This window comes from Orbicella faveolata, unplaced genomic scaffold (assembly GCF_042242905.1).
Source record: "Orbicella faveolata isolate gen_17 unplaced genomic scaffold, um_ofav_v1 contig_46, whole genome shotgun sequence".
NCBI classification, from domain to species: domain Eukaryota; kingdom Metazoa; phylum Cnidaria; class Anthozoa; order Scleractinia; family Merulinidae; genus Orbicella; species Orbicella faveolata.
The window spans coordinates 3787780-3803522 of record NW_028301576.1 but is presented as its reverse complement, the minus strand read 5'-3'; the positions used below and the strand labels follow the sequence as shown (position 1 = coordinate 3803522).

The 15743-nt window shown below is 38.1% G+C and overlaps 1 protein-coding gene across 1 annotated transcript; it reads left to right on the top strand.

Annotated features, from left to right (window-relative positions):
• The first annotated feature begins 13755 nt into the window (after positions 1–13755).
• Positions 13756–15671, top strand: LOC149098011 (uncharacterized). The gene is made up of 4 exons (XM_089276635.1): positions 13756–13780; positions 14591–14844; positions 15212–15251; positions 15452–15671. Exons 1-4 carry the CDS (start codon positions 13756–13758, stop codon positions 15502–15504), a joined length of 372 nt encoding a protein of 123 aa, XP_089132761.1. The 3' UTR covers positions 15505–15671.
• Positions 15672–15743: the final 72 nt, after the last annotated feature.

The window sequence follows — 15743 nt, the reverse complement described above, 5'->3', positions numbered from 1 at the left end:
TACTAATAATAATAATAATAATAATAATTAATTTTATTTATTATTATTATTATTATTATTAGTAGTAGTAGTAGTAGTAGTAGTAGTTGATGTTAATTAATTCATCTCATATACGCTTTATACGCTAAACCCGGTAAACACGCCATGTACAGAGTGAAATGTGCCTACTGCATGCTAATGAGTTGTTGCAATGATCTTTCTCTGTTGTTGGCGTATATACCGGTTTAAGCGTATATAGCGGGTTTGAGTAAATTTGTTAATCAACTCTGGCCATATCCGTAGTATACGCCATACCCAGTATACACGCCAACAACAGAGTAAGATTCACTTCATCAACTTACCTTTCATTTTTACTGTAAGTATTTTGATACTTACAGATCAAAACGTGATAGGGAACAGAAATTTTGGGAAACGATCCTCCCTCCCTTCCTTCCTTCCTTCCTTCCTTCTCTCTCTCTCTCTCTCTCTCTCTCTCTCTCTCTCTCTCTCTCTCTTCTCTCTTCTCTCTTTCTCTCTTTCTCTCTTTCTCTTTCTCTCTTTCTCTCTTCTTCATCTCTCTTCTTCTCTCTCTTCTCTCTCTCTTTCTCTCACTCTTTCTCTCTTTCTCTCTTTCTCTTTCTCTCTTACTCTCTATCTTTCTCTCTTTCTCATCTTCTCTCATCTTCTCTTTCTTCTCTTCTCTTCTCTCTTTCTCTCTTCTTTCTCTCTTTCTCTCTTTCTCTCTTCTCTCTTCTCTCTCAATCTTCTCTTCTTCTCTCTTTCTCTCTTTCTCTCTCTTCTCTCTTTCTCTCTTCCTCTCTTTCTCTCTTTCTATCTCTTCTCTCTTCTCTCTTCTTTCTCCTCTTTCTCTCTTCTTCTTTCTCTCTTTCTCTCTTCTCTTTCTCTCTTCTCTCTTCTTTCTCTCTCTTTCTCTCTTTCTCTCTTTCTCCTCTTCTCTCTTTCTCTCTTTCTTTCTTTCTTTTTTCTTTCTGTCTTCATTTATCTATTTATTTATTTACTTGTTTATTTATCCATCTAACCAAGGCAACAGGACAAACAGGATAAAACAATAATTTGGAAGTTTCTTTAGTGATGGGTAGTTTATATTGTTCGTATTCTTTGGGGTGCAATTCTCGAGTGTGGAATATTGTCAAGCACCTGATCTGAAAGTTGACCAGATTATCTTTCCCTGACAGAAGCAATATTGCATCGATAGAAGTCAGAAGTTTCGATTTTGAAATCATTATTTTATACATAGCTCCCGCCAGGAAACGTAAATACGAGGTGATTATCGGACTGTGTGTGTCAGGGGATAGTCAGAAAGCTTAAAAATCCATTTAACTGGACGGCTAGTACGATCCCGCGTCTAATTAAGTAGCCGTATAGAATTAGTTTCTTGTCAAGACATTATATTTTGGTTATAAGTCAGATTTGCTAATATCAGCAATTTGGATACTGCGCTAGACAAACACAAATTTTTAGCGGGAGAAATTTTCTTGTATTCGATGCTTTAATAATGCAATATTTGATAGTGCAATTTGTACCAATCCACTTTGTTTCCCAGCTGTTCTTTTTGTCAGCTATAAATTTCCAAACGATTATTTCATGCATGGCAACCTCGCGCTATCGAATTGAAAGATAAAGTACGGCGAAGTTTTGGAAAATGATATACCCAACCGCTGTTCATCCTTAGCAAAAATAAAAGAAAAAGGGGAAAAAAACTCTCTGTACCGGATTCGAATGGTAAACCAATACTGAACTCCTGCGTCTTAAGAACTGAGCTGTAATAGCGTGGGAAGAAAACATGATCCAGTTATTTAGACTTTAACAAATGCGCATAGAGAAGCTTGACAAAATTGCGAATTGCTCAGCTATAAACAAATCAATCCAAAAACAAAGAAAAAAAGACAGTTTTAAAGTCAACGATGTTTGTTAAATTTCTGATTTATAGCTTTAATACTCAAGCTACAAAAAGAATATTTGTTAAATTATAGAACTTTTATGGGAACGCAGTTACTTAGAATGTATGGGCACGTTCACATAACTGTGAATTTCTCGGCTATAAACGATTTAATCCGAAAACAAAAATAATAGCTTTAATACCAGTCATATAAGGATACTTTTCGCCAGATATCAAAAGAAATGGTCTATTATTGGAGCTATATGAACTATTTAATTATCTAATTTATCTATTTTATATCTTGTTTGTGTAGTTATTTACATTTTATATATTATTATATATATTTATATATTTTGATTACATGACGTAGGCCTCTCGCTTTGATTTAAAAGAATCCGAACCCAATAAAATGATTTTGATTGCGTAACTGACTTTCAGACTGAAATAGATCGCGGCTAATCCAACTTTGGCGGGGCTAGCGCAGTTGACCCCCACACAGTTACAACATTGATACCCAAACGAAGAAAATTAGCTTTTAGTACAAGCTGGGTTAATTCCTTTTAATAAAGGAGACAAAATACAACCTGGCAGTCTTTAGCATATTCCTGGTGCTACACTGATGCTAGTGAATTTATATTGGTTACGTGAGATAAGCGATGACTCAGAAATGATTCTTAAAAAGACCGAGAGACCACTAACATCCTATTACCGTCACATGGTTAGTGCGCTCGTCTCCGGATCGAGTGGTCCGGGTTCGAGTCCTGGCCGGGGACATTGTGTTGTGTTCTTGGGCAAAACATTTTACTCTCACAGTGCCTCTCTCCACCCAGATGTATAAAATGGGTAGCGGTGAACTTAATGCTGGGGGTAACCCTGCGATGGATTAGCATCCCATCCAGGGGGGAGCAGAAATACTCCTAGTCGCCTCATGCTATACAGAAACCGGGAGAAGCTCCGGCCTGCAGCTGATGAACCACTTGGCTCGTATGCAGACTTTACCGTCACATTGGTATTAAAAAAAGATGTTTTTGTTTTTTGTCTTCACCCTTTTTAAGTAATTTACAACACATACAAATACCACTGAAGAGTTTGTGTTAACGATTGAGTTAAGAGGCAAATCGGCTGCGTTGTCACGATTTGGAGCCTTGAAGAACATTCTTACTACACATGCCTTGAATTCGGGCGTCCGGAGAGAGTATATTATGGGGTTAACCAGCGAGGTGGCCAAAAATAAAATTAACACAGTCATGTGAAAGTAGTAAAATGAGTTCCAAGAGTGACGAAGACTAATAATGATGTAAACAGTAGGAAATGGCAGCCAACTCAATAAAGACACAAACGCAGTAATAAGTAAGGTAGTCGTTGGTTTTCTTTCTCTCAGACTGGTTGCACTATGATGATGACGATGACGACTGCAGCGAACTTTATGAAGATGCAGGCACAAGAAACACAATTGAAAAAACACAAAGAGAAACGAAATGATGTAAGTAGTAGAACTCTAATGCCATGTTTAGGTCAAAGTTTGCTGGGTAGAACTGAGACATTCCCTCGATATAGTGGTCACCTAAATGGCAGTGATCATTACTCATAAACCCGCCAAGAATTAGAAAAGCTGGCAAAGTGTTGTACGGAAAGTTATCCTCGAAAATAAAGTCGACCATTTCACACGCCACGTCATGCATCGAGCCCGCGCGCTAAGTGGTAAGTGAACAGTAATAGGACAAATGGCCACTGCTACAACTTTGCGTGGATTTAACGATCTTCGACGTTCGGTGACCCCTATTTTTCTTTTAATGGGCCATTTTCTCTACCGATTTTCAACGTTTTGCGAAAAAATGAAGAAAATCTATCGAGTAGAAGTTTGAGTTTTTTGCAAAACGCGCCATCAAATTCCGTTCATTTGACCTCTTCGTTTAGCTGTGCGTCAGTTTCAAATGCCTCTTGAAGGGTTAAGGTTTGTGAAAATGATGGCAATATTGAAATTATTAAAGCCACAGATTCACTGATACAAAATTTTGTTAGGAAAGTTTACCTCTGTTGACTTATCTTTGATATTTTAACCTAAAAACCCTGGAGACCATGCTGAATTACGCGCACCAATTTATCAAAATCAGACTAGTTTTCCACACGCTTGATCTCTGAAACGAAGTCGGTGAACCCCAAGTATATCATTGTCTGTCTGCAGTAGAAGTTTAGAAAAAAGCTATCGAGTAGAAAATTTTCGTTCGAACGTTTTTAAGTGGGAAAACTTTTCTCGCAGACAAACCACCTTGAGATCGAGAATGTTCCGCACAATACTTGAAAATATAACTCAATAGACCACTTTGCAGTCGGTTTTGAAATTATATTACAACTGAAATAACCCATTTATGTATCTCAAACAAACCGCTAGACGGATGAAATATAACAGTTTCTAATGGAACTTTGTTTGTTTTTCCAAAGCAAACACTTGGTAGAGGTTGATTAAAACTGGCAACTGTCAGACTTGCGCCGTGTTTAGACTTGAACGGTTTACCGAGGTACCAGAGTTTGCTTACCTAGGTAAACATTTTCCGTGTGTAAATTAAACGCCAACTGATACTTTGGTAAATACCGCAGAAGACAAAAGAAATTTAACCGAGGTAAAAGTTGTAATTACCCTGTGATCAGGCATGGTTACAGTTGGTAACCAAGGTCAAGATGACGGATATATCCGCTTGTGGCGGCATAATATTTCATTTTCCGCGGTGAGCAGATTGCGCGATTGTCGACAAAGCGTTTCGATTCCAGTTTTCACCAGGCGATCATGGCAGATAACGTGGAAAGATTGGATCGATCTTCTTACAGCGAACAATCCGTCACGTAAAAGAGAGCACTATTTTTCATTCTCAGTATTATTAACAACCCTCTCTAGACAAACTTCGATCCTATGTTGTGTAATTATTGTCGATATATTTTGCCACCAGGGAGGATGCTGCATATACAACGTATCCATGCATACTCTGGGTATGATCAAGCGGCTGAATTTTCGCCGTAATATTATGGAATGAGGTCCTTGCCTATGAAAATGATGGCACCTCAATTTGCTCCTGTTCCACTGCGGTGGGATCCTCGTCCAAGTTCGATTTCATGACGTTGATAATGCAGCGCGCGCGAATGTTGAAAGATCAACTTGAGTTATTTGAGCCGGTATAAACACTGGACGAATGTACCAAGGTTAAGTAACTTGACCTTAGTAACTATTTACCTTGGTAAAAGCTCAAATGTAAACACAGCATTAGTTTTTCGCTCAGACTCATTCAGAATCCTTACTTGCTGCAAAGTAATGTTCTCGGCAGCGATGATTGATAAAGATGACTGCATGCTTTTAGTTTAATTTGTGTGATAATATTGCGTTCTATTGATAATTCTTTACCGCTGTCCATTTTCCATATCCGGTTCATTTTGATTCACAAGCCTTCATAATGTACAGTCTCCAGCATTACGCGCACAAAACGTTCTCGGATTTCTTTGTGTAATTCTGGATACGATGATAAAGACGAGAAAAGGAGCTTATATTAACTCCTGGATATAAATTAATTTCTACTTGCCCAAATTGTCAAGCAGCAATCAAACCTGCAATTTTGAACTCCTGTTGAGAACGATCCACACATGCTTGTCATTCGCTGATGGCCTGAATTTGCAACTAATGTTTCCACTAAATTACAACTCATTGGAAATCACCTGGCACTACGGGCGCCTTCCATTGATCAAAAATCACCAGTTCAACTTGTCTGAATCTTTGCTGTTCAAATAGAAGGCGTCCGACCGCGCTCCAGAATCCGGGGTCACGTGCTCTACAACACAGGCATGCTGGATGGACTTTGTTGGGTTTAAAAATGGCGGATTATTTTTAATATTTTCGAGGCTTTAACTCTGAAACGATAGGTTGCACCATTCTCGATAACAATTACGGTCCCGCATAGTGTGAATAGGGCATTAACCTTCCTCTGTAAAATAAAATCACAAAATTCTATGGGCCTGACCGAACGAAATGTTTAAGATTATATTTTATGTGGTAAAAATATCAATCTCTTTTATAAGAAGATAACGTATTTTACTATCTTTATCCTCAGTTTTCAAGTGTTTTACACCAATTAATTGCTAATTGGTAAAAAGCATAGTGAAATTTGCGAATTTAGATTCTGATAGAGTAATTCTAACAACAGATGATATATGCAAGAAAAGTGTTCCGAAACTGAAAGATGCTTTTCATCTGACTTAACTTTATTTAGGAATTTCTGAAACTGAATTAGAAACACATTAATTTTGTTACTAACATTTTAACTTTTATCCTGTACACAGATTTTTCAGACAATAACTTGCAATGATCTTTGAAGATACTATCAAAAGATTAAGAGAGACCATTGACATCCGATTTTATTCAGGGGCGGGGCACAAGACTCCTGAAATTTTCGTACAGGCATCATCTAACAAAAAATGATGTCACATCCGGTTTAAACTGCGCTTCGCGGCTCGTTTCACAAAGCGAGAAAATGGCGTTTCGATTACTCACGATTTCCCTCTATTTGTAAACCATCAGTTTCGTGTCATTTTATATTGAGGAAGGAGAGATGTTGCAGACACATTACTTCGACTTTTTAAGCAAAAATTTCGGGAAAAGAGAAAAGTTTATTATTGTTTTGAAGGAAAATAACGGAGAGCCTTCCGCAATCGTCGGGCGAATTTTACACATTTGCAAAACTGGTGTTGTTCCGACTTTTGGTTCTTGTTGTTCGTGATTTAGTGATAACAATAAGTGCAATAGCCTATAATGTTAACAACAACCTGGATGAAGTATTGCTGGCCATAGTTTGCATTGTGTACTACGGGAACATAATTAACAGAAGCCGTTTAGCTCCGAAAGTCGCTGTCACCAGAGCTTCTGTTGCTCTTGGCTCACGTGTATTGATAGAAGACACAAGCTGGATCGTATGCTGAAGGTCAGTATCCCACATTTCCACATCTCTCGTTGAAGATTGTTGTTTTCAGTAAGATACAGTACATATATATTGTACTTTGGGGTCATCAGTCTCTTTCTCTGGTGAGTGCTTTTAAAACGCCCAGTAAAAACTTGATTCACGGCATGGAAGCTTATGTCTCGCTGGATCGAAATTCGAGCAAGATTTTTAAGGTCTAGTCCTCTTTAAAAGTAATTAAATCAATTATTCAAATCCAAGCCATCGGAGGGAATCTGCCATTGAAGCTGCCCTAAGTTAAGGTCCGGTTTAAGGACCCTCCCCTTTGAAAATCGTGGGGGTGTTCTTTGAGGTAACACAGGTCCCATTTATATGGTCTCGGGTACCCGAGATAACCCTCCCCCCGAGGCAACTTTATCAAGTGTTTGTATGTGAAAATGTAGCCCCTGTAGGCCGAGTTAAAGTTGACCCTGCATGATTATTCGTAACTCTTATTGAATAATCAAATGTGCAACTATCCCTCTTTGTTTAAGTTTCCCTCAGTCATTTGATAACAGTGGGTTTTGCTGAGTTAATTTTCTCTTCTTTGATACAAATTGCTGCTTTAAATCTTAAATCTAGGCATTACGTGACACTCACCATGCCGAGAGTTGTTCCACTTAGGCAAGCCAAAGTGTCTATGTATACTCAAAGAAAAGTAGTTGGTTACTTTACCTGCCAAGGCGAGTAAACTTGCCCACCTGAATTGTCTCGCCCCCAAGTCTGGTTCGTGATCCTCGTGTACATACATACATACGTACATACATACATACATTCTTTATTCAAGACGCAAAGTTACAAAAGTATACATATAAAAACAACAAATAAAAAAAGAAAAGGCGTCTCGAAAAGGAAGTTGTGAGGTGAACCCTATGTAAAAACTCCCTAAAATAATACGAGAAATACAGAAAATATATAAAAACAAGGATCCTTAATTAAAAATTCAGATACAATTTGAGCTTGGATCGGAATAGCTGGAAGCTATCAGCTTCCACTAAGTCTCTTGGTAAATTATTCCATAGCTTAACTATTCTAATAAACAAAGAATGTTTGTAACAACTGAGTTTAGCAGGTTTGATATAAAGTTTGTACGAATGATTAGCTCTCTTACACTTAGTTGTGGTGAATTCGAAAAAGTCTTCAAATTTCAGATGATAAACACCAAAAACAATCTTATAACACTCACCTAAAGATAAATATATTCTACAGTCAAATAGAGTAGGCCATTTAAGCAGCTGACAACGGTCTTCATACGACAACGGTTGGTTGAATTTTGCAAAGAAATAAGTGAAAAGTTAGCTCCGCCAGCTGGGTAGCTCGGGGAAAGGGTTTTCTCTGGCACACAAGAGCCATTCTATTTTATTTCCATTTTCTCTCTTCCTCTTCCAACTGATTATGCAAAATATACTGTTTAAAATCTTTATGAGTACTGGTGTTTGAGAGTGTCATCTTTATCACTACTGTGGAATGTACCTCACCTTACAGCCACCCCCATTGACACAGCCACCTCGTTATTATGGCCCTTCTATTTTGGCTCAAACAAAAGCTCAGTCAGTCATTTTCTTATTCATTAATCATACAGTCAGATTTTTGTGGCCTGTTGGTGACCAGATTAACAGAATTCTGGCACATTTTAGGGACCGTTCATTTTTTATGAGGTAGGGGGGGCTGGTGGGATTTGGGGGGGGGGGCCATGCGAAAAAAAATGGCTTTCGAGGGGGGGGCCATCCCAAAAAAATAAGGGGAAAAGGGGGGGTCACGTGAACTTTAAAATGGCGTAATGTTTGAATATCAAAACAATTGCTATAGAATAAACATAGAAGGCACGATACAAATTTATCACAAACTTTCCTTCTGCTTTAAAAAAACGTTTGGCGACAAAAAGCATTTGTAGCTACTGAAAAGAAATATTTAACACTGTTATTTTTTAATGCAACTTTCAATGGCACTCATCTTCATATCCGCTGTCGTCGAGTTCTTCGTCGCCGCTTGTGCTGCTATGGGAGTCTCTTTCACCAATGCTGCAAGAAGCAGCAATGCTTTCCGTCAGAGTGTACTCTTCAGGGTACATGAAGGTGTAAACATAATCTCTGACTTCCCGCTCAAGGTTGGTGGTGATTCTGCTTCTTGCAGCATTGGTGAAATAATTCCCTTCCAAGAGCTGTGCGATGTATGGCCCATCTCTTCTAAATATCGACGTGGCAACATCCTCAACTTCAAGACACTCTTCCGGGACGGCCGTTCCAGGAGGGTACACAAGGCATTGTGGAAGATCATTTCCTAACGGGTTTCCAACACAGATTCCATAAACTCGTTGGACGTTGTTTCCAGTCCGCTTCCTCTTTCTTTCATTTGACTTTCTGCGGTTTTCTTTTTTCCTTCTCCTTTTGTTGATGTGCTGTTTGAGTATGTCTTTCAATATGCTGTTATAATTGCTCTTCTTATTTTCTAGTGCTTCCATGTCCTGCGTGACCTTCGTCAACTTAGCTTCTGTACATTTGATCTGTTTTACATTAAAACTGTGGGCAAATTCTTCGCCCTGCTTTAAAGCAAGTCCATTGGACTGAAAGAGTGTGGAATCGTGTTCCTTTACATCTTTCAATGACATTCAACTTTTCCACCATTGCTCTGTGCTCTTTGATGGAGACGTTCAGTTTTCTTCCATCACTGGACTTCAACTGGTACCCTTGCATGGAAAACTCACTCGCCCTTTCTGAACAGCCATCCGCACCTAGAAAAATTGCTTCTTTTGCTTGTAAGATGTCAAACTGCCTGGATCGTTCAGCTGTAAACCTTTTCTTAAACGACTCGTCGCTTTCGCCATTATTGCGCATTTTGGAATGAGCCTCTTTCATGATGCTCATGTAGTAATGCGCTCTTTCCCCGATTGGATTAACAATATAAAGAAGAAAGAGCATGGAAGTGGCAGGCTGGTTTTATCTGACCCAGAGAGCGTTGCTCTATTTGCAGATAAGTTTATTGTCAAATCGAAGTTTGTGGTGGATTATCTTCAGCATCTTGAAGTGCTGGAATTTAAAAGGAAAAAGAGAGCAGAAGAAAAGGCAAAGTTAAGTAGGGAGGAGGATTATCCTTGGACTGAGTTGTGCGAAGATCTAACCAAGCTTAAAAAGCTACGTGTTCCAGAACTAAACAAGTACTCAAACCACCACGGGCTGAAGCAGCATTTGAAAAGCAGCAAGAGTGAGAAAGTAAAGGCAATTGTAAGATATTCATGCTTGCAGCAGAAGAGTCCTCTCAGAGCTGGCCAAGCAACACTGAGAAATGCCAGGACATTGACACAAAATGACAACAGGGCAAGTGCTGACAGCAGTGAAAGGGATGAAAGTGACAATGATGAGTATAACAGTGATGCCATTGACTCTGGGGGAGAAGATGACTCAAGTGACGTCATTCTTGCATTCATCAATTCAGATGAGGAAGATGCCAATGAGAGGCCAAATGCCACACGCTCAGGGCGAGCCACAACTAGGAGATCCGAAATTGACTTCTCTTTCTTTTGATTTGTTTTTTAAACAACAGCTCTCTGTCGTATAGAGATTGTAAATATTGTCTTCATAGTGAGCACAATAACGTGAAGTAGGGGGATACTAGAGAAATATTAAAAAAGTTGAAGTCTGAATATTGTTTGTTCAATTTTTTTTTGCGGGGGGGGGGTCATCCCAAAAAATGACCGCTATAAGGGGGGACCATGTGAAAAAATTGGTAAGCTGAGGGGGGTCATGCGATTTTTAAATGGTGCTTCCCAAATCCCACCAGCCCCCCCCCCCTCCCTCATAAAAAATGAACGGTCCCTTAGGAGTAATTTATGCATTTACAGTAAGCAACAGGCATCATTTTGATAGTAAAGTCCCATGCATACATGTAACTCTTGATTATTTTTAGATTTTATCTTCATTATGTCATCAAGGCAATAATATTTTGATTCATGCTCCAGTGGGAGGTGGGGGGAATTCTCCTCTATGTGCTATATATAGCTATGTGCAGCCCGAAAGGGTATTGTTATTCAGCCGTTTTGATCATAAATACTCTAGGGTAAGGCTTTTGCCCTCTAGTCTTTAATTTGGTATGTTTTTAGAATAAGCTACCTCAATTTTCATCATTATCGATAAGACCATCAACAAAAGTCCTTCAAAACTTATGTTTAGGGCAACTGTAGCAGTTGCAACAGTCATAAATGGGGTAGGGAAAATCGCAGGTTATGGTCATAAATAGGTTAAGGGTTTATCTTTTGTGAAGAGGGCCGCATTGACCCCCACCCAATTTTTCTGGGATGTACCAAACACATTTTCTTAGCAGTTACTACAGTCTTGCTTAAGTAAATCAAAATAGTACTTGCTACCAGGTACTTTATAAAAGTATAACCCCTCCAGAAGCCTTCACAAAGTACAAATTGTAATATCAGGTGCTAACAATAATTTTTTTTCACGGCTGATTAAAATTTAGTATTAAATTGTACTGAACTGGTGCAGATTTAATATACATTATATTTTGTCACACTTACTTCACTTATTTTAAGACTACTCAGCAACAACTAGTACCTCTTGTATGACCGTGCAGTAACAGCATATTCCAAAAAAAAAAAAACATGTATATGTATTACTATCCTACCTGGAAGAGTGTGTAGAGAGAGCACACAGTGCAGTGCCCTACTGTATGTCTTTTGTTAGGTATAATAATCTTAAATTTAGAAGACTTATATTGATCTTTTAGAATTCACAAAAAAAGTTGATATCTTGACAACTCTCCTTTAGCTGTGTCACTTCATAATAAATTGGCATTTGGTATGTTGTAGCATAGAACTTTAATTAATTAAGTTATCGCACCGGTATCACAGAGGTCATGGGTTGGAATCCAGTTCACACCTAATTTTTTTTTTCAGGCTATAATTTCACCTTTGCTTAAGTTGTGTATAGTTGCAATGATCAGTCATGTCTTTATAAGTTAATCAATGTTTATATGTCCCACTGACTTATACTTTAACATTTCATCTTAAAGTTTGTTTATTTCTTTTATTGTGTGGTTTTAGAAAATGTCCATACCCACCTCAAGGAGATTATTGGAAATTCCAAGGATGGGGAGGGTCTCAAAAGCCAAACTTTTTAAGAAAAGTATTAATCAAAATTGGAATTTCCATAGGGATGGGGTGGGGAGATCTCTGTTTAATAAATACATAAATAATATGTACAGACACATTATCTGATGTGAAGACTGTGCAACATATCCTGGCCAACGAGTTGCCAAGGTGTAGCATCCTTGTTATCAATTTCAAGTACCAAATTAAAGAAGATCAGCATATTAGATGGGCGAGGGGAATTTTTCAAAATATCATAAACTAAAAGTATATATTTTCCAAACTCAATCATGTTAGTAGTGCTAGTGTCTATTTATTTATTTATTTATCTATCTATCTAGCTATTTATTTATTTATTTATTTATTAATGAATACCTGTAAAGAGATAGTCATACATTCTTGCAAATATTCTGGGAGTCTCCCACATACTATTTAGATCATCCAGTCCCCCAGGAAAGTTATGAAATTTATTGTCCAAGTAAACTACTGAACCATGGGCTCCAGTGGGGACAGTGCTATTATGATGCAATTTGCAGATGTGCTACATAATATGAGCTTAACAGTTTTGTTACCATGGCAACAGACTGCATTTCAGACCTTCCCTGATATTCTAGGCTTTTCTGGCCACCTTTGGAGTTCCATTTTGATATTTGCCAAATGGAAACTTGCATTGACAATCACTTAATCTCTTGGCACTGTTTTGCTTTTTAATAATTGCCTTTTTTCACAAAACAATAATTTGAACATCTTTGTTACACAAGCTGGGAGGGGGGGGGGGGGAAGGGGTATTCTACAAAGTTTTAAATGGAAAGGCCTAAGTTACATGTATCTCAAGTTCCATTACCCCTTACCATTTTGTATACGTTTGTACCATTTTGATAGAAATGGCACCTCTTCTGTTGACCTTACATTGCAAAAGGGTTAATGTACCCCTTTAACAAACCTATTTAAGAATACTGCATCCCTTTTCTATTCCCTTGGAAAGAAGTTAATAAACAATATTATAGAATCTCTTCATTCTGGCTGAGGAGAGTAAACGAGAGCTTTTCAACAACATTTTAGAACCAGAAGAATGGAATCCCTAAATGGCAGATTTTCCTACCCTTTCACACACCTCAACTTGTGAAATCCCTATCATTTTATAGCTGAAGCCTGAAAAAGGTACTCATCTTGAGCTGAGCCTTCCCATATAGGTTCTTACAGAGAGCCCATATACACAAGTCAGGAACTCTTGACAAGTACTGTAAGTAGTGATGAAGCTGGCCTGATCTGTGCCAGCTTCTTCAGTTTTTTAGCACAAACTTGTTGCTCTCTGTCAATTTCTAGTACGAAACCTTTTCTTTGCTGATCTGGTCCAAGTTCACAGACACTAGCATCACTCTCACGACACTGACTCTATCAATGTCACTCGCAGTCTGATTCTTCAGTTTCACTACACCATGCTTCATCATCACTCATCATTGTTAGACACGAGTTCATTAGCTTGTAAAATTCACCAGCCTGGCAGTGTCACTGTTGCTATTGCCTGTTCCCAGACTTCCTTTTATGGCTAGATGTAAGGGCATGAAATTTCACTACTGTTTACGAACCATTTGTTTAGATGGCATATTGAAAGAGTAATGAATTACTGAAAATTGTCAGTTTTGCTAGTGTTCTCTCATTCCCTTAGGGATTGAAATATCTTGATGTAAGATTACATAGAGAAAGCACACTGAAATGTAATGCACAATTTTTTAGTAACCTTTCAAAATGGGTTGCCAATATGACAGGGGTTAATAGATAAGGAACTTGGTCTGCAAACAGGGCAAATGAGAGGATTTGAAGAACTAAAAGGTGCATGCTTGACTTCAGTGGGGGGAGGGGGGTATTGGAACTTAGCGTCGCTGACGTTTAACACTTGAAACGGAAAAATAAATTTGATTATAAATGAGAAAAAACCACGATATGTCCAAATTACTTAATCGTTGTGAAAACTAATCCTCTTGCTTTTTTTAAGGGGTTCACGGCCTGCCTGTAACGAAGCCTTTATCAATTAAGGGATTGCTTAGGGAAAACATATCTTGTTTAAGGTTCTTAACCAATCGTAACATATTTTATGGCATCAGTTTGAGTCATGAGCAAACACATGAGTTTGTGTTAGTGTCGATCGGCAAGAAGTTCTGCAAAGCGCGTTATGTGTGTGGGTCTATTCTTCAGTGATACGATTAACAGCACTCAAGTATTCTCGAGTGTTTGGCAACAGTAAATTTTTAAAAATGCGCTTCTGTTAATAAGGTTCCCCGATGTCTAGAAACCTGTCATTGTGCATTTTTCTTAATGTGATGCCTACCTAAGAGAATAGGATATTTGAATTGAGTGCAACTTACCTAGAATTCATTATTTCCACACAAACGATGACTCCTGTGGAATTCAGCGAGGAAGAAATGGCGACATTTCGTAAAAAACACGCCTTCAAAACAGCGTGTTTTTGAATAAATAATTACCCTGTCCTTCAAACAAACTGATATGACGAGGAAGAAGACAAAATTTTGTTTATCGTGGCCAAATAAAACGTTAAAAATATCCGGCCGATTGCAAAATATTGCCATTTTACTTACTGAGAGAACGATTATGCCATATTCAAATTTTGATTTTGCCGCTCAGCGCTCTTTTGTACCGGATGTGACGTCATTTTTTGTTGGACGATTCAGATACACAAAAGTGCCAGGCGTCACAGAGTGTGGTTGTGCCAACACCGCGGCAAAACGTATGCGCATGCGTCAAGTTCAGCATTTCCGGTTTGCCCGTGTTGTTCGGTGGTTCAGATTAATTTTGCTGTTCGCCTCGCGGTGTTTAAGCTTGTTGTTGTGAATCAGCAGCTACAGATGAAAGAAGAAAGGACCACAAATACAAAAAAGGTATGTAGACAATAACTTGTTGCAATTGCTGGTCCTGGAAATGTTCGTTGGACCCTTTAAGAAATGCTCCGCAGTGGCCGTCATTACTGATTAGTAAGCCTTTTGTCAGTTCGTGTTGTACATACGTACATTTATTTGATAAGTAGGTTTTAAAAGTATGCAACTGTACAGCTGATGTGGACCTACTACTACTAAGTCTGGATAAGGAAAACAGAAATTTACAATGCAATCGTCATAATACTAAAAATAGTGTACAATAGTGGTTAAAAAGAGACCAAATAATTTAAAAATATCTAAAGTTAGGGTTCTTTTTCTTATTTATGCCTGGTTTTTTTTTTTTTCAATTTGTTGCTTGGACTGCTACAAGATTATATCCGTTGAAAATGTTTTTCATGGTGACAGAGAAGGTTCGTAAGTCTATTCGTTGTTTATCGATTTTATTTAGCCTATAATACTACGAATTTCATAATGGAAGTGATCTCACGATTTCAACTTGTTGAGCTGATCATGAGAAGCTCACTTAAAACTCAAGCTACATGTAATAGTCAAGCACCTGCATGAAAATACAAATTTTCGGTTTCGAAATAAATTTCAATTTTACTTTCAGAATTTCATGATTACAACAGCAGCAAGATTGCCTTCTTTGGTGAGCCATTCTAAATAAAATGCCAGAGAACTTTGAGGTACCATTGGATTTTCATTCAGGATGGATAGGTCAAAGGAGTCTTCAAGTTGTACATTGCCAGTAATAAGAGGCAGAACACCATTACAGAACTGTGTAGTAACTCACTCATTTGAAACAATAAATTTATTAAAATTTAAAATCATTTCAGTGACTAATGTGATTTTCTATGTTACAATAACATGTTTCCTTTATGCGCCACTGTTTTGCTAGCCTA

What these genes read in the sequence shown, in the direction of transcription:
- LOC149098011 (XM_089276635.1), top strand. Translation starts at nt 13,756, where the DNA reads ATGAGAGGATTTGAAGAACTAAAAG. An exon ending in GGACCACAAATACAAAAAAG is followed by an intron (nt 14,845 to 15,211) that starts GTATGTAGACAA and finishes GACTGCTACAAG; the next exon opens with ATTATATCCGTTGAAAATGT. An exon ending in TTTTCATGGTGACAGAGAAG is followed by an intron (nt 15,252 to 15,451) that starts GTTCGTAAGTCT and finishes TTTTACTTTCAG; the next exon opens with AATTTCATGATTACAACAGC.